Source organism: Fulvia fulva, chromosome 2, assembly GCF_020509005.1.
Source record: "Fulvia fulva chromosome 2, complete sequence".
Taxonomy (NCBI): domain Eukaryota; kingdom Fungi; phylum Ascomycota; class Dothideomycetes; order Mycosphaerellales; family Mycosphaerellaceae; genus Fulvia; species Fulvia fulva.
In genome coordinates this window covers 5,184,604-5,204,015 of record NC_063013.1, presented here as the reverse complement: position 1 = coordinate 5,204,015, position 19,412 = coordinate 5,184,604, and the positions used below count along the sequence as shown (strand labels likewise).

Genomic DNA, 19,412 nt, shown 5'->3' with positions numbered 1-19,412 from the left:
GCGAACCACACATTCTGAGTGCTCAAGCGAGCCGTAACATACACACCTTTCACTTCTCAACCACCTTTCTTGCCACACCAACTACTACCCACCGCAACTGTAAGAGGACATCTCGCAAGCATGGCGCAAGGAATGTCCTTTACGGACAAGGCCACGCAGGCTCTGTCAGACGCACAAGACATCGCACAGCAGCATGCACACTCTCAAATGCTGCCCATACATCTGGCGGTGGCCCTCATCGATCCACTACCAGACCCGTCGAAAGACCAACAGAACAACTCAGCACACGCATCACACGCAGGGAGCTCGGCACCACTGTTCAAGCAGGTCATTGAACGAGCACATGGCGACCCACAACTGCTGGAACGATCATTGAACCGAGTACTAGTGCGAACACCCTCACAAGACCCTCCGCCGGAGAACGTCTCGGTCTCGCCTTCCTTCTCGAAGGTCCTGCGTAGCGCGAACGAGCTATCCAAGACGCAGAAGGACTCATACATCGCAGTCGACCATCTTATCCAGACACTCGTGCAGGACGACACAATCAAGAAGTGCCTCGCGGAAGCCAACGTACCGAACCCAAAGACGATTCAAGATGCAGTCCAGGCGATTCGAGGCACCAAGCGAGTGGACAGCAAGACTGCAGATGCCGAGGAGGAGCACGAGAACCTCAAGAAGTTTACCATCGACATGACGGCAATGGCAAGAGAAGGCAAGATTGATCCTGTCATTGGTCGAGAGGAAGAGATTAGGAGAGTTATCAGAATTCTTTCAAGACGGACAAAGAACAACCCGGTCTTGATTGGTGAACCTGGAGTCGGAAAGACGACTGTTGTCGAAGGTCTGGCACGGAGGATTGTCGACGCAGATGTGCCGGCGGGTCTTGCAGCATGCAAGCTTCTCTCCCTCGATGTTGGTGCCCTGGTCGCGGGCTCCAAGTATCGGGGAGAGTTTGAGGAGCGCATGAAGGGCGTCCTCAAGGAGATTGAAGACAGCAAGGAGATGATCGTGCTCTTCGTTGACGAGATCCACTTGCTCATGGGCGCTGGTTCGTCAGGCGAAGGTGGAATGGACGCAGCAAACTTGCTGAAGCCCATGCTTGCACGTGGTCAACTTCACTGTATCGGTGCCACAACTCTCGCCGAGTACAGGAAGTACATCGAGAAGGACCAGGCCTTTGAGCGTCGTTTCCAGCAGGTCTTGGTCAAGGAGCCTTCGATCCCAGAGACAATCTCCATCCTCCGTGGCCTCAAGGAGAAGTACGAAGTACACCACGGTGTCACCATTCTCGATGGTGCAATCGTATCAGCTGCGACACTTGCCGCACGCTACCTCACCCAACGACGACTACCCGACTCGGCTGTTGACTTGGTCGACGAAGCAGCTGCCGCAGTCCGAGTAGCACGTGAGTCGCAGCCCGAGGTTCTCGACAATATGGAACGCAAGCTTCGTCAGCTCGAGATCGAGATCCACGCCCTTGATCGTGAAAAGGACGAAGCATCACAGGCACGACTCCGCGAAGCTCGTGCAGAGAAGGCGAACATCGAAGAGGAGCTCAAACCAATGCGCGAGAAGTACGAAAGTGAAAAGGCCAGGTCGAAGGAAATCCAAGAAGCGAAAATCAAGCTCGACCAGCTCCGCAACAAACAGCTCGAAGCTGAACGTACACGCGACCTGCAGACTGCTTCTGATCTGAAGTACTACGCCATTCCCGATGTCGAGCATCGTATCGATGAGCTCGAGAGAGCAAAGGCTGTTGCGGACAAAGAAGATGCAGCACGTCTTGCAGCTAGTGGCGAGCATTCGTTGGTTGCAGACGCTGTTGGACCCGATCAGATCAACGAGATTGTCGGTCGCTGGACGGGCATCCCAGTCACGAGACTGAAGACAACAGAAAAAGAGAAGTTGCTGCAGATGGAGAAGGTACTTGGCCACCAAGTCGTTGGTCAGAAGGAGGCCGTCACAGCTGTCGCCAATTCGATCAGATTACAGCGTTCTGGCCTCGCCAACCCTGGCCAACCTCCGTCATTCCTCTTCTGCGGTCCATCAGGTACTGGTAAGACGCTGCTCACTAAGGCGCTTGCCGAGTTCCTGTTTGACGACCCCAAGTCGATGATCCGATTCGACATGTCCGAGTACCAAGAGCGACACTCGCTATCACGCATGATTGGTGCTCCACCAGGATACGTCGGTCACGATGCTGGTGGTCAACTGACTGAGGCGCTTCGTCGGAAGCCTTTCAGTATCTTGCTGTTCGACGAAGTTGAGAAAGCGGCCAAGGAAGTCTTGACCGTCTTGCTGCAACTTATGGACGATGGTCGCATTACTGACGGACAAGGTCGTGTGATTGACGCCAAGAACTGCATCGTCGTCATGACCTCCAACTTGGGAGCCGAGTACCTCGCCAGGCCAAATGCGGCAGATGGCCGGATCGACCCTACGACAAAGGAGCTCGTGATGCAGGCTCTGCGCAACTACTTTTTGCCCGAATTCCTCAACCGCATCTCCAGCATCGTCATCTTCAACCGACTCACGAAGAAGGAGATCCGGAAGATCGTGGACGTCAGGTTGGATGAGATCCAGAAGCGACTACAAGGCAATGGCAGAAACGTTAAGATTGTACTGTCGAATGAGGTCAAAAATTACCTTGGCGAAGCTGGATACTCACCTGCATATGGTGCTCGACCATTGCAACGACTCATCGAGAAGGAGGTTCTCAACCGCCTGGCAGTGCTCATCCTCAGAGGTTCCGTCAGGGATGGTGAGAATGCTCGCGTCGAGATTGAGGATGGCCACATCGTTGTCCTTCCAAACCACGGCGAGAGCGACCTCGAAGACGATGACGAGGAGATGTGGGATGAGGAGGATGCAGTCGAGGAGCTCAATGGTGACGGAGGCGACATGGACCTTTATGGCGAATAAATGAATGATAAAAGATTGAAGGCCATGGACGGGGACATGGACATGAGGCATGATTTACGAGTTAGGATTTTGTGAAAGCGTTCAAGCGGGCGCAGGCGTTTTGAGGGATGATCTGGGATAGGGATGGAAATTATGGAGAATGAGATAATGGCTCCTCAATAGATAGACATGAGAAATGCACAGCAGTCCATACATATGTCTTGACGTCTTCTCACATGCTCTATGCATACAGTGTGTAGTATGACTATCACACGTTGCGTCGTCGATCAAACGTTGAGCAAATCGTTAGACTATGGCGAAAGCTTGTGAAAATAGAGCGATGGCGCGAGCTCGGTGGAGACGGACGTTGCACCCGAGGCATGGTGGAGACAGATCGCCATCTGGTCTGATCGTAGCGACGCCCTGCCACTCTGCTGGAGACTTGCACGTGGAAATAGACGGCACTGTAGCATTCTTCACAGTACAGTATCATATACAACAACAGAGCACGATCTACCGCCATTGAAGGATCTGGCACAGATTCAGGAACGGGCATCGCAGCCATTGCTAAGCATTCAAGGGTCCCGCCAGAAATAGCAAGCGGCCACATACGGACATACGGACATACCACATCCACATCCCTGCTGCTAGACGCGAGTCCTGCAGTTCACACATCCTGCATCCCATACCGACAACAGCGACAGTCTCCTTGTCTCCCAGCGACAGTCACCCACCGATCCTCGCGATATTCCCACCACACCTCGCATACTCCACACCACAGCCGGACCATGATCACGCCCTAAGCGCACCCGCATCGCATCGCATCGCATCGCATCGCAGATCCCTCGACACGACCCGTGCCCGCGCATACCACACTCCCACCTGTCATGATAGAAGACAAGTACGTTGGCCTCGCCCTGGCCGTAACCTCCACCCTCGGCATCGGCGCCTCCTTCGTCATCACAAAAAAGGGCCTCAACGCCGCCGCCGAGCGCCATGGCTTCGAAGGAGATGGCTTCGCATACCTCAAGAACCCCGTCTGGTGGGCTGGTATACTGACAATGGTCGTCGGTGAGATTTGCAACTTTTCGGCGTACGCGTTTGCGCCGGCGATTCTCGTCACGCCGCTGGGGGCGTTGTCTGTATTGATTGGAGCGGTGTTGGGGAGTTACTTTCTGGGGGAGAAGCTGGGCATTTTGGGGCGGGTCGGGTGTGCGATTTGTTTGTTGGGGAGTGTGGTGATTGTGTTGCATGCGCCGCCTGACAAGGAATTGGAGAATATTGATGAGTTGTTGCATTATGCTATGCAGCTTGGTACGTATAGGCATGATCTCGCGGGCGAGGAAGGGGCAAGTGCTGACAGTGACGGACAGGATTTCTGACCTACTGTACGATTGTTACAATCTTTGCGATTGTCATGATTTACAAGATCGCGCCGGTTTATGGGAAGAAGAACCCGATGATATACCTCAGCATCTGCTCGAGTGTCGGCTCGATTTCGATTATGGCGATCAAGGGATTTGGTATTGCGGTCAAGCTTACGCTGGGAGGGAATAACCAGTTCAGCCATCCTTCGACGTATGTCTTTGCGACTGTGGTGGTAGTCTGCATCATGACACAGATGAACTATTTCAACAAGGCGTTGAGTCAGTTCAACACGAATATGTGAGTCGCAAAACCCTACGGTGCTAGCCTGGAGGTACTGACGTGGATGATAGTGTCAACCCACTTTACTTCGTTCTATTCACGACCTGCACACTCATCGCCTCCTTCATCCTCTTCCGCGGCTTCAACACCTCCGACCCGGTCAACACCATCTCCCTCCTCTGCGGCTTCCTCACGATCTTCTCCGGCGTCTACCTTCTCAATCTTGCCCGTGAAGACCCCGATGGCGAGAACCTGGGCATCAGAGATCGCCGAGGTGAATATCACGAAGTCGATGGCATCCCAACGGATGGCCTTACAGGTCTCCAGACGAGGCTGAGCATGCAGGCGAGGAGAAGCGAAGATGGTGGGCACCACAGAAGGAGCAGTAGTTGGAGTCTACGAAGTCCAAGCGGGACAAGGAGACAGCAAGGGTTTGGAAGAGAAGGAGAGCAGCTGATACATAACTACGACCTGGAAGCGAATTTCTTAGGCGAATTGGCCGAGGACAGCGACGAGGACACTTCGCAGTCGAATCAAAAACGAACCAGCTTCGACGACGCAAACGGGAGGAGGGTCGTGATGAACGGCAATAGCGAGAGCAATTCCTTCAACGCGCCCAGAAGGACAGGCACAGTCGGGTCGGAAAGCGTGAGAGCTAGCGCGAAAAGCTTCGATAAGACTCGACGGTGACACCCATCGGCAGGAGACGCGACTACGCCTGGATAGATTACACGCAGAACACGAAGGAAAGATTGGGAACAGGATGTACAGAGGCGCTCAAGGTGTTCAAAAGGGTGGAATTGCTGCTTCATGGGAAGAAGCGGCCTAGCGCTGCATCGGGTGGGTCATGCATGGACGAGATCTGGCGTTTGGGGAGTTGAGCTGCTGCAGACATGTAGCAGCGGAGTTAGGGGGTGTTGACTCTTTTGAGTAAGTGGCAGTGTACGCTTATTGATATCTAGCATTCAGATGCTTGGAGATGAAGAAGTTGTTGAAGTATATGAGATGTTGAGATCCAGCATTTTCTCGAGGCATCTTTGTGCGCGAACACCCGGTGGACTTGGGAGTGGGACGGTGATATGATATGCTGACTTTCAGACAGTATTCCAGGGAGATAGATAGGAGGCAAAAGGCAAAAAAACAATCACTTGTTGCCGCAATGGTCGCGCAGTCGTTGAAGACTGCCTGATCACCCATGCGATCAAGTGTAGTCCTCGAAAAGGCGCTCAGCAAATGGGGCGCATCAAACTGAACGCCACACCATTGACACCAACCACAATCGGTTCCAAAGCCCCCTGCCCTGTTGAAAGGTCAAAAGGCCGGCAAGCTTCCTCTATGCAGAAGTGACGAACCAGACTTGAAGAAGGACGCAACACACAGCAGGCAAAAAGCAAAACAATCACAACTGCCTCGATGATCTCCCGGATGCCCGCATCACCATCAACGGATACCATATGCTGGCATTTGTTGAACAGGACACAGGCCCGAGTCACTGCGCTGTGCTTAGCACGACGCCGTACCATTGAGACAGCCGGGATTCTCGAGAATATCGGTATTTTGATGACATATATGGACTGGTCTGGATCGTGGAAGTAAAGCGTCTGGATCTTGCAAAGGAAAATACGAGACGTACTTGTGTTTGCAAAGGACACTGAAAAGGCAAAAAGAAAAATTGAACAATCGCTATTGCCCCAATGTACCTCGAAAGGAAGCGATCGACAAGTAATCATACCATGATCGCTTGTCGACATCGCATCTCGAGTCTTTGGCTCAAGAGCCGCCTTACCATTGAGACAACAGCGACGGTCAGATGAAGCTGATTCTTGGAAACATAAATAGGTTATACCTATAGCCCCTGTTCAAAGTACCGCCAGACGCAGACTGATCAACAAACAAACGAGTCAAAAATGAGGTAGATGACTTGATTGTTTGTACCCTGCTAGCTCGTGACTTGCCTTGCAAGTGAATACACAGCATCTGACTTGCCTTGGTTGCTCAACTTGTGACGTGCCAAGACCTATATCGTCGTCGTTGCTAGTGTTGCTGTCGGAGGTGTTGTTGCCGGAGTTCTCACCCTATTGAACAGCTCTTTCTCAATCGTTATCACCCCTTGCTTGCACCAGCTTTTCAAGGTCATTAGGTTGTTGATAGTGCTTGCTTCTATGTGCCTTCGCTTCGGTATAAGAATATCACCTACTTGACTAAACTATCGCTCCGGCTCATCACTTATTATAGGGCAGCAGTAGATATCGAGCGCTATTCGTACTAGATTAGGCCATTACGGTAGCTTATCAACCTAATACTTGATAGGTGAATCAGTAATAGCAAGCTTAGCTTAAGGGCACCGCGGTAGGCGTATATACTGCTCTATCTTATCGAGGCCTCGTTAAGCGTAATCTTCGTCGCTCTCGTAATCTTCGACGAAGCCCTTATCGACGGTAAGGTATAAGGACTGTTACGGCTACTTCTTCTTAATTGTGACTAGCTTATAGGTTAGCTAGAGCTTTATTACCTCTTTCTTACGGCCTATAATCTACGTATTAGTAGGACTAAAGCGGCTATCGCTTCGTTATACTTAAGCTAACGCTACTTTATTCTTAGGTATAATACGACTACTAGTACGTATATAGGCGTGTCGTCTAATCGTATAAAGTATTTACTTATCTTCTACTAAGTAAGGTTAATTGCTATAGAGAAGTGACCCTCTACGGTTATTACGGGTAGCCCGCGACCCCTTACTATAGCTACGTCGGCCCGGGTGAACCGCGGACCTTCCGTATCGGGTTAGCACGGCTTGGCTCTACTTTATAACTTTGCTACGCCTCGCACTCCTCTTTCGTAGCTTCGTAGAACAACAACTCTCTTATTCGGACCCTACGGTACGCGCGCCCTTATAGTTTATTCTACTACTCTACCTAGATCGCGGATCTAGGTAAGGCACACGTAACAATAGGAATAGACAGAACTATAGAACTCGAAGGACGCGTAGAGTCGTATTAGAACATAGAACACGGTAAGGCGTATAGCGCGTAAATACCTAGAGAACGTAACGCGGCGATATTATTAGTAGGTAGTCGCGCGCTCGTAGACAGTTAGGAAACAGGCATCGTTACGCCTCCCCCGAACCTAGATAATATAACTTTATAGACGAACGGCGGTATACTACCGCTACTAAAGCCTAAGAGTAAAGGTAAGTAGCGTATATCTCTTTTCCCCGACCTCGCCCCTTTTCCTTAGAGTTAGATATAGGACGATAGCCGGCGGGTTATAGTAGAAACCGGTGTCGCGCTATAATAGGAAATTAATAAAGCTTACTAGAAAGCCTTCGAGCGAGAGAGAAGGTAGTAAGATTGACTTTATAGAACTATTCGAGTTTAAGCTCGAAGAGAACCTAGGCGGCGACCTAGACGAGGTATACCTATTACTCGACGAAGTAGAGTACATTCTCGTATCCGAATACTAGAATGTTATACTAGAAAAACTTACGACCCTCGTATCCTAGTACCCGAAGACTACCTACGACTTTGTGCTATAGGTAGTAAATATAGCGATTACTAAAGGTAGACAACTCGATATAATAGAGCGAGCTAATAACCTCTAGAACACCTAGTATACTACGCTATATACCGAGTATAACCGCATCTATAAGATACTACGAAGCGAGGAGGCTATAATATAGAAGATGGCCGTAGACCTAAAGAGTAAGAAGGATTATAACCTAGCAAAGTTATAAGAGGTAGAGAAGAAGTATAGGGAGGCTAATAACCTATATAGTAATTTAGCGAGATTTACGAAAAGGAGATAAGGATGATATAGGATGCCGAAGCTAAGAACTAGGCTCTATAGAAGGAGGTTAACAATCTAAAGACTCGACTCTAAGCTACTAAAGACACTATATAGAAGAGAGGTAGGGGCCGCTCTAGTCGCCGACCCTCCTATTTACCTCCGCGCGAGACTTTACTTAAGTAGCTAATACGTAAGTATCGTAAAGCTACTAGTAGAGGCGGCGGCGGAGGCGGTAGTAATAATAATAACGACGGTAATAGTAATAACGACTAAGGACGTAATAGAAACCATCTACGACCTAATAACAATAACGGTCGCGACCCTCGAGCGCGTAATACCCGTATATAGACTCCCCTAACCGAACTTTTAGAACGCCTATTTACTATTAACCGTACTCTAATACGCGGTATCGAGGTTAGTAAGGGCGTACCTAACCCGAAGTACTTTAAGAACGATAACGACCCTAACTTCGATAGTTAGTATAGTAGCGTACTTCTTAAGCTAACTATAACTACTTTCCGCTCCGAGGTAGACGGCCTACGTTTTATATATAGATAGACATAGGGTGACCCTTAGAGAAGTATTAAGCCGAGGATCCCCGTACCTAGATAACAATTATTTAACGAGTTCAAGACTAGTAAAGAACTACTAGATTAGATAATACGCTAGTACGGTACCTATAACGAAGGAACTAAGGCTATAGTTAATATCGCTACCTATAAGTAGGAGTAGGGTAAGACCTTTATTACCTTCTACGCTTACTACTCGAAGCTACGTACTTAGATAGAGTAGACCGACGAGACTAAGCTAATGCTTTTCCGTAACCGTCTAAACCGTAAGTACTTTATTAAGACTTTCGGCGATAGGGAAGTAGATAGACGCTTATACGATATATAGGATGTTATTAAGGAATATACGGTATTAGATAAGAGCTTCTACGAGACCGACCGACTATATCTATAGAAGGAGCGCCTACGTAGTAACCCTAATTCGAATAATAACGGCGTATAGGGCGGTAGTAATGCCGTAGGCGCCGTAGCTACTAGTACGACCGCTATAATCGTCTAGCGACTACTATAATACGTAGGTACGAAGAAGAAGGAGGACCTACCGGTTTACTTATAGAACCTACCTTCATTAAACCGTAAGTAGCGGGAGGACCTTAAGAAGTAGGGTAAGTACTACCGCTACCGTATAGGCTCGTACGTATTAACGAACCCCGAATACTCGATATATAATTACGACGGCGACTACCGCCCTCTACGCCTACAAAATAACGCGAACGCTAACCTAAACCTTAGCTCCCTTACTACCGACCTATAGTAATAGGGAAATGGTACGACCGCTACCTAAGCGTAGTAGATAGCGGTTAGTAACCGAGCTTTCTAAGATAGAAAGAGTATAAGGTTAAGCGATATAGAATATAAGAGACGGACTATAGTAAGGAGCTTAAGATATCGGTATATATACTAGATAAATAACAACTAGCTATACACCCTTATATAGTATTACCCGTAATAATGAAATATAAAAAGGCTCGCGGCCTTATAGATTCTACCTCTACCTCTCTCTTTCTTAATTTGAAATTTATATATAAATATATAACCCCCTTAATCCCTTTAACGAAGAACAGACGATTAATACTAGGAGATAGATCCGCTATAGCGCGTTGGATTATATATATAGCCCTTATAGACGTAGTTATCGGCCGTTATTACGAGTAAATACTATACTACGTTACCGACCTCGAATACGACATCGTCTTTAGACTACCGTAGCTCTCCGCGTATAACCTAAACATCTTCTAGGAAACTAGCGAGGTAGCGTTTAGATCTAACTACTGCTTCGGTCACTATCTATATAATAAGACATCAATTATAGTACAATCTCTAAACTATATCGGTAGAATCTAGTAAACAAAATATAGACTAAAGCCCTTTACTAGCGAGTGAGTAGGATTTATAGCCGGAGGGGCGGAGCTAAATATGTCCGCTCTAGAGGTAGATAAAGAGGTAGATTACTAGGAAGTCTCGTAGCGCGTATAGGAGATATACGCGTACCGGCCTAGGGCCGAGTACTTCTATATTATACCTATAGGGCGCGAGGATAACGACAATAACGATAATAGCCTTAAACTAAGCGCGATAGTAGCTAATGACCTAGATTAGTTCTTAAACAAGCAGTTCAACTACAATCCTAAAGAGAAGCTCCCGCCTTTATACTACGACATTATAGATACTTTCTTAGTAAAGGACTACGAGGGACTCCTACCTTATCGACTAGGTATCGACTACGAGATTTATATCAAACCCGGTAGACCTTAAGAACGGCTATATCGAAAGCTATACGGACTAGCCGAGAAGGAGAATAAAGCCGTTAAGAAATAGTTACTCGAATAGACTTTAGAAGGTAAGGTACGTAAGGCCGGTTAGAAAACAAGCTAGTTACCGGCACCGGTATTAGTAGTAAGAAAGCCTAGAGGAGGGCTACGAGTATATATTAACTACCGTAGGCTAAACGCTATTACTATTAAGAATTACTATCCTATTCTATTAATATAGAAAACGCTTAACCGTATATACGGAAAGAGGTACTTTACGAAAGTAGATATTATAGTAGTCTTTAATAAGTTACGTATCGCGGAAGGGTACGAGTAGCTAATAGCTTTCGTAATATACTACGGTATATACGAATACCTCGTATTACCGTTCGGCCTCTATAACGGACCCGTAACCTTTTAGTTATATATTAATAAGGTTCTATAGGAACATCTAGATAACTTTATATTAGTATATCTAGATAACGTCCTTATCTTTAGCAACACTCTAGAGGAACACGTCGAACACGTACGAAAGGTATTAATTAAGCTACGAGATACCGGGCTTACTATTAATATTAATAAGTCCGAGTTCTACTAGAAACGTATAAAATATCTAGGCCTTATTATTACACCCTAGGGCATCGAGATAGACCCGGAGAAATTGGAATGTATATAGACCTAGGAAGTACTAACTAATCTTAAGGATGTCTAAGCCTTCCTAGGATTCGCGAGCTTCTACCGTAGGTTTATCGAGGCCTTCTCTCGTATTACATCCCTATTAACTAACCTAACAAAGTTAGATAGGCCTAGTAATCATAAGAACCGTAGAATCAACTAGACTGATAATTACTAGAGGGTATCCGAGGCGTCAAAAGTAGCGTTTAGTAAGGCGGGTATACTAGTATACTATATACCGGGTAGGTAGACCGTCGTCGAGACTAACTCCTTAGACTTTATTAATATAGGTGTGCTCTTACAATACAACGAGTAGGGAGTATTACATCCTATAGCTTTCTATTCGAAGAAGCTAAGCCCCTAGGAGTATAATTACGAGATCTACGATAAGGAACTCCTCGCGATTATTAAAGTATTCAAAGAGTAGCGCCCGGAGCTTACTTACGAAGTAGACGAGGACGGCGATTTAGTCAAAGTGTTTATAGATAGATGGATTATTCATTCGCCTGTTTTAGTACCCTATAGCCTATATAGGTATCTCGCTATTTAGGTCTATTTATATAGGTAGGAAACCCAATTAACGGATGAAAACCTCCTCGTCTTTGCCCTCCTCGTTCTTTCCTATCTTGTCCTTTCGTTCTCCTTCCTTTAGGGTACGCTAGTGTTATAGTTATTACCCTATAACTACCTTGCCCGTAACCCTAGTAATGTCCTCCTCTCGATTCCCTTTCTCCCTTCTGTTTCCCCGGCTCTTCTCTCTCTCTCCCTCCTCTCTATCTACCTTTCCGTTTCTACTACTAGGGAGAATTGCTCTAGGTAGTCCTTGTTAAGGATCTATCTTATCACTCTCCTTATATCTTGTCTGTTCTAGATAATAGCCTAGTATTGCCTATCTCTTACCTTCGCCCCCTACTAGCTTCTCCCTTTTACCTACTTAGTACAGTTTAGCACTATGTGCTCCGGGTTTTAGGATAGGTAGCTATAAGGGCAACGTTTAGAATCGTATCCTAGGACTCTTCTTTAGTATAAGTATGCTCTTAGCCTAATATACTTAGAGTGAATCTAGATAGCTATACTTGCTTCCGCCCTCTTTAGGTCTTTATAGATAAGGTAGTTATACCTCCCGAAGGTCCTAGCCGCTAGTAGGGCTCCTAGCCTTACCGGTTTTTGGTTCTAACGCGTTTCCTATAGGTGACCTACGATCCTTTCTACTTAGCTTTACTTCTTTGTCCCTTTGTCCCCTATATTAGCTTGCTCCCTTAGAGCTTCTCTCTATTTAAGGGCTGCTAGGATTTCCTATAATGTTTTTAGGTCTACTTCCTTCTATAGGATTATATATAGCCGGTTAGGTCTTCTCCTCCTCTCCTACTAGGTTCTTATCCTTTAAGTAGCTACTTAAATAGTTCCCTAGGCTAGGTATACTAATGTCTTCTCTACGTATTAACACCTCATGCCCTAGAGGTACTCCCTAATAGGGGCTATACCTAATTCCATTTCTATTGTCCTATAAGGGGTTGACTTATATACCCCTAGTACTCTCTTTAGGTAAGCTACCTACGCTCTATTAAGGGGGTCCTTAATTCTCTTCGGGATGTGTTTTTCCGCTACCTAAATTGCTACTCTATATAGCATTACGGGCTTGATAATAGCCTTGTATATAGTCTAGGCCTTTGTGAAGGTCGCCCCCTAGGTTAACGTAGTAAGTCTCTCGATTAATTGTCTATTAGTGTCCGCTCTCGCTTACGCCTTCTTTACTTATAGTCCCTAGCTAAGTTTCGGGTCTAGCTATATCCTAAGGACTCTAAGTTCCCTTATAGGATAGGTCTCGAACCCCTAGATTTTTACTAGTACTACTAAGTTGTGTTTTGTCTTTACCTTACTAAAATAGATAAGTTAGTACTTATCCGGTACGAATTTTGCCCTATACTCTCTTGCCCACTTTTCGTATTGTCTATATCTCTCCTCTAGGAGTGCGTAGTTTTCCTCTATAGACCCCGACTACGCTAGGATATTTGTATTATCTACGAACCCCGATACTAAGGTGTTTACTATTTCTAGGAGTAGGGTCAGGTCGGCTATAAAGAGGAGGAACAGAATTAGGGAGAGTATAGAGCCCTATAGGATGCCCGTGTTCGTAATTAGGGTCTACGGGGCTTTAAAGGACCCTAGGAGGATCTAGGTTGTTCTGTCCTTAAGGAATGACTATATAAAGTGTACTATCTAGGCTAGGATTCTTTTTATTCTAAGGATATATAGGAGCCTTACGTAGGACACGTTATCGAAAGCCCCTAATATGTCTAGTAAAAGTAGTAAGGCTACCTTATTATTACTATAGTACTAGATATGTCTGATTTGCTCTATAATCAGTTCGACTACTATAAGGGTAGATCTCTTTTATCTCCCCCTAGTTACGTTACCGGGAGGAGGTTATGTTCTTCTACTATTCCGGTAAGCCTTATAGCTACGACCTTCTCTAGGAGCTTCCCTAGTATAATTAGTAACGTAATTAGTCTATATGACTTCAACTTAGTATAGTCTTCCTTTTAGGGTTTCCTTAGGACGTAAGTTAGTGTTAAGAACATATAGGCCGTAGGACAAGTATATAGGTGTGGGTGTGTTATATAACGAGATCACGTGATTAGGGTTTGCTAGCCTATAGGCTAGTAAACATCCGGACACCTAGTATCTACCTACACTAACACCGGCGATACTATATATAGATACACGCTATCCTATTAGGTCCTTCTTTGTCTTTTGTATAATCCGCCGTCTTCTACTACTACGCAACTCGTACCTATTTAATAGTTAGTAATTACCTAAAGGCCTTTAGGCAATACCCCTACTTTATATACTAGGTAAAGATTGGCGTAAGTACTAGAGTAATAAGGCTACTACTAGCTTTTAGGTAATAGTTAGGGATCTTGTCTAGGCCTAGGGCTTTGTTGCCCTTTAGTTTCTTAATAATGTTTCTAATCTCTATAGTAGATACTTACTAGTTAGCCTCCCTTAGCGGAGGAATGTATATTCCTAGGATGTTGCTTAGGTCTGCCTCTACCTAAGTCCCGAAGAAGTGGTCTACAAATGCTTTCGCTTTCCCTATCGGAGTGGTTTGCGTTTCCCGTCTTAGTCCTATATTAAGGGAAACTAGGGCGGGGAGTTTCGTTCCTCGTCTAGTTTCCTAGCCTATTCTACTAGTCTCTAGATTTGATCCGGGTGTTCTATAATCATTCCTATAGTTGACCTCTACTCCTACGTCTTGTCTCTTCTAATCTACGCCTTCTTTACTTTATACGCGTTGTTATAGGCTTCCTAGTTTACTTAGGTACGTCGTTACTCCTATCTCCTTCTTACATTCCTTGCCTCCTTGACTTTAGCTATATACTCTAGTGTCTAGTATAGCTTCTAGTATAGCGACTATCTCTTCTTAGGTATATAGGCCTAGGCTGCCCTTTATATAGCTTCTATTAGCTACTCTACTACTTAGTCGATCCCCTCCGTTATATATATATCGTTAATATTTACCTGTTCTAGTTCGCCTTCTAGCCGCTACTATACTAGTATCTACTCGGCCTACTTCTAGCAGAGCTTCCTCTTAGGTTCCCTCTCCTCCTTAACTATAAGTTAGATGTCGGTTTGGATTAGATAGTGGTCTAATAAGGACTCTAGTTAGTCATTAACTATATAGCTTTCTACCCGTCGTATTAAGGCGTAGGATATAAAGTATAGGTCTAGCGTGCTAGAACTGTTGTTTCTAGCCTAAGTTTCTGTTCCCTTTAGCGTGATTAAGTCTATTTAGGCTGTTTCTATCTGACTAATAAGCCTCCCTACTAAGAAGTAGTGTACTAGGGTAAAGTCCGATCCCTACTTTAGGTAGTAGAGGTTAAAATCTCCTATTACGATATTGTGGTTTTGTTAGTCTATTACTTCCGGGAGCCTTCCTAGCGTATATAGTTATGTACTACTTCTAGACTCTAGAGTTAGGTTATATACGCTATAGATTAGGACCTAGCCTTAAGTTGTTTTAAGCTATACTATAGTAATATCCCTATCGGTTCTCGGCTAGGCCTACTAGTCCTCTACTAGTACCTTCTTACTAATATAGATATATGTTCGTAGGACTCCCTCGGTTCTGTTTATTACTACGTAGTATCTCGGGTCTCGTATAGTTAATAGAATCCTAGAGTATAGGTTGATCTACGGTTCCTATATTGCTATAATATAGTGTTCCTCCGGGTCTAAGGCTTATAGAAAGCTCCTTTAGACCTTGTCTTTGCTTCTATTCACATTATACTAAATGATTAATAGTCTACTAGTGTGAGGCATTAGGACATGTTTGTGTCTAGGTCCGTTTAGTCTTACTATTAGTCTTACTATTAGTTTTCCCGTCCCTCCTCCTATTCTTCCCTTTAGGGTTAGCTCCCTATCATTTAGTTGATTCTTATTTGTCTATTGCTCTACGCTACCTTATATAAGAACGTTAGTCTCCCTATTACTAGTACTATTTGTGGCTTCTCTTATAGTCGGGGTCTCTTATTCGGGTAGGTAGTTCTCTCTAGTTGTTTCTATTTACCTACTAGGAACCTAGTTAGTATTGTTACCCTTGCTTCCCGCGCTCTCTACTAGGCTAATAGTCTAACTAGGTATTAGTTTGACTATGCCGGGTGTTTTCTCCTATATACTACGTATCTTATGTCCTCCTTCCGTTTTTAGTACTCTTAGGTCGCGTGATCACTAGTATAGTAGGAGTAGACTACTATAGCTTTACTACACTTTAGGGCAATATATCCGTACTGTTAATAGTTAAAACATTAAAGGATTCTATAGTTACTCTAATAGATTTCTATATCTAGCCTCTTAAAGTCCTAGTATAACCCTTAGTCTAAGACCTTGTTCGCTTACTCTAGTATTATAACCTATAAGATCAGCGAGGAGGCCCTCTTACCCTCCTCTATCTTCTTCTTGACCTACGCTATCTTTATGATCTATAGTCCTAGTACTATTACCTAGTTTTACCTCTAGAGGTTTAGTACATCCCTTTATATATTAAAGGTTTGTAGGACCCTATACGCAATTACTATATACTATTGATAGGAGACTTTCGCTATACTCCCGATCTTTAGTGCCTACTCCTTGTTTATTTCGAGGGCCTTCTTGTCCTATACGTATACTATAAACAGCTTGACCCCTTTATTATCTACCCTTGCCCCTACTATTCCCTTTACTCCAATCTTCTCGACTATCTCCCTCCTAGTCCTCTTTCCTATCTCTTCCTTCTCTTTCTAGTCCGTAATATAGACTCGTAGTACTATACTCTAAGGGGGGGTAGGTTGGCTCGCGATTATTACCTAGGTCGTTAGGCCCTAGGTCTGTCTCGGGCCTCTTTAAGGGTTATTTCTTACGTTTCGTATTGCTGCCTCGATTGCTATATTAATCGTAGTACTTGTTTGTCGTTTAAGCGCCTTTAGTCCCCCGATGTTACGGTTCGATTCGTGGGAACCCCACAGCCATTCACTACGCGATGAGAGCAAGGAAACCTGTGGGACAGAGAGCAAGAGATCAAGAGGACAAGAGATTAAGAGAGCAGGACAGATCACGCCAAGACATGGCACTATATAGACGACGCTTCTTTACGAGTAGATAGGAGCCTCGTGCTCAACTCATTTTAAGTATACACCATATACTGTTTGGGACCACTACCTTCTCAACGAGTCAGAGACATCACTGCAAAGATCCAAGCCCGGTTGGGATAACGTACAGCGGTTCCTAACAACTTTGAGCACCACCACCAGGGCCCTTTGCACATGTCTGGGAGAGACGCTACCCGGAGTCCGTCACGACAACAGCCACAGTCAACTGGCATCACGGAACGAATGAGCGAAATGTCGATTACTGGAAGCGGAAAACGATCAACACCCTCTGCAAGCTCGAACAGCATGCACGAGTTCACCAAGGCACCTAAGGTGTCACCACCGGAGACGTTCGATGGGACACAAGGGAAGCTGGAGGCTTTTCAGCTGCAGGTTCAGCTGTACCTCTACTTCAACGCCCAACAGTTTAATGGCGAGGCCTCTAAGGTCTTGTACGCCGCATCCTTCCTAAGGGGCAGGGCAGCCCGGGGGTTCAGACCATACCTCAAAGACTGGCTCAACAACCAGGACGAAGGAGACAACCCGAAGACAGAAACCCGGAAGATATTTGCCGACTACGATGAGTTCGAGATCAAACTGAATGATCTCTACGGGATACCTAATGAAGAGGTTCATGCCGACCGACATATCCGACAACTCCGACAGAACACCTCAGTTGCCGTCTATGCTTCTGAATTCCAGGGATATGCCGCCGACCTCGAGTGGAACGACGCAGCGTTTCGTTCCCAGTTCTACCTAGGCTTGAAGGACAACGTCAAAGCCGAATTATCTCGAAACTCCAGTCTCACCAGCTTGGCCGCGATGGTCAAGGCTGCAAAGGAAATCGACGAGAGACTCCAGGAGTTGAAGTACGACCGATTCGTACAGCCTGGATTCCAGAGACCCGCGAGAAGCGGAAGAGGGGGCTTCAAGGCCAGAAGTCATGACCCTGATTATGGAGAGCCGATGGAGCTCGACGCCACGGAAAGGCGCGGACGAAGCAAGCAGTTAACAAGAGATCTAACTTGCTATGCATGTGGAAGGAAAGGCCACTATGCTAGAGACTGTCCGAAGAAGAATATTGTTAGCCGCGAGTTCAACGCTATGGATCGGGCAACGACGACGTACGGGGAATGCGAGAACTTCTTCTCGAAATCTGCCTAGCAGAAACAACCTGACGACAACGGCCTCACACCGCGGACTCTTGGTGTGAAGGTTCGGGAGAAAAGAGACCCTTTAACGGATCGTCGAGAGGGACACCCGTTATCGTACTCCAGTGGTCCAGAGGCATTTCGAGAATGCCATGAAAGAAAGATTGATCCGGTACCTCTACGCCGGAAGGAACAGAGAAAGGGAGAACGGACTCGGGAGCGGGATCCTCGGACTCCAGTTCCTCGAGTGCCAAGGCAGTGGCGCCGTCAACGCGGTTCTCGGCGAGACGCAGTTGTTTCCTGAGACGAATCTTTTTCATTCTCCTCTCGGATAACGCCTGCTGGTCGCGAGACAGGCGTTGCAGGATTTCCACCTCTTCCTCCTCCAACGATTCAATATCACGACGCAGCGCCTCCCTCGCGCTCCGAAGTTTCTCCCACTGGGAGAAGGCCAGAGAGACGTCGCAGGATTTCCGGTTGTGCTTGATGCACTCGGAGCACTTCGACGAGCGAGGACCAACAATGCAGCGAGGACGAACTTCGCCGGGTGCGACTACGACGGACTTGCAGGAAGAACAGGGCGCCATTTCAGTACCGTTTGTTTCGATATCGGTATAGAGATCCAGACGACGGAGAGTGGACGAAACCTTTGGTTTGCGACGGTGTGCGGGTGATGGTAAGGAAGACGACATCTTTTGCCGCTGAAGAAGATGCACACCCGAACGACTATAAGCTTCGGGACGAAGCTAAGCTAGAAGGGGGATGGTGTTACGGTTCGATTCGTGGGAACCCCACAGCCATTCACTACGCGATGAGAGCAAGGAAACCTGTGGGACAGAGAGCAAGAGATCAAGAGGACAAGAGATTAAGAGAGCAGGACAGATCACGCCAAGACATGGCACTATATAGACGACGCTTCTTTACGAGTAGATAGGAGCCTCGTGCTCAACTCATTTTAAGTATACACCATATACTGTTTGGGACCACTACCTTCTCAACGAGTCAGAGACATCACTGCAAAGATCCAAGCCCGGTTGGGATAACGTACAGCGGTTCCTAACACCCGAGTAGTTCGCTTATTACTCCCCTTAGTACTCTCTCCGGAAATCTCCCTTCTTCTACCGCTACTATCTCTTCCGCCTTCTTATAGAGCGTCCTCTACTCGTCTCCCCCTTACTCTCGGTCGTCTACTACCGTCGTCGTCGCCATTTTTTATACTCTAAAGAATTAGTACGATTTATATAGTAGTCTTAAAGTATTTATAGACTATAAGAACCTCGAATATTTTATAACTACGAAGTAGCT

General features: G+C 46.2%; 2 protein-coding genes across 2 annotated transcripts; both read left to right on the top strand.

Annotated features, from left to right (window-relative positions):
- Positions 1–120: 120 nt before the first annotated feature.
- Positions 121–2,922, top strand: CLAFUR5_03395 (Heat shock protein hsp98; the record flags this gene model as incomplete). Its single annotated transcript, XM_047902543.1, has 1 exon — positions 121–2,922. One exon carries the CDS (start codon positions 121–123, stop codon positions 2,920–2,922), a length of 2,802 nt encoding a protein of 933 aa, XP_047757514.1.
- Positions 2,923–3,788: 866 nt separating this feature from the next.
- On the top strand, positions 3,789–5,238 carry CLAFUR5_03394 (putative magnesium transporter NIPA4; the record flags this gene model as incomplete). Its single annotated transcript, XM_047902542.1, has 3 exons — positions 3,789–4,215; positions 4,275–4,566; positions 4,620–5,238. The coding sequence occupies 3 exons, from the start codon at positions 3,789–3,791 to the stop codon at positions 5,236–5,238; spliced, it is 1,338 nt and encodes a 445-aa protein (XP_047757515.1).
- Between the last annotated feature and the right edge of the window lie 14,174 nt (positions 5,239–19,412).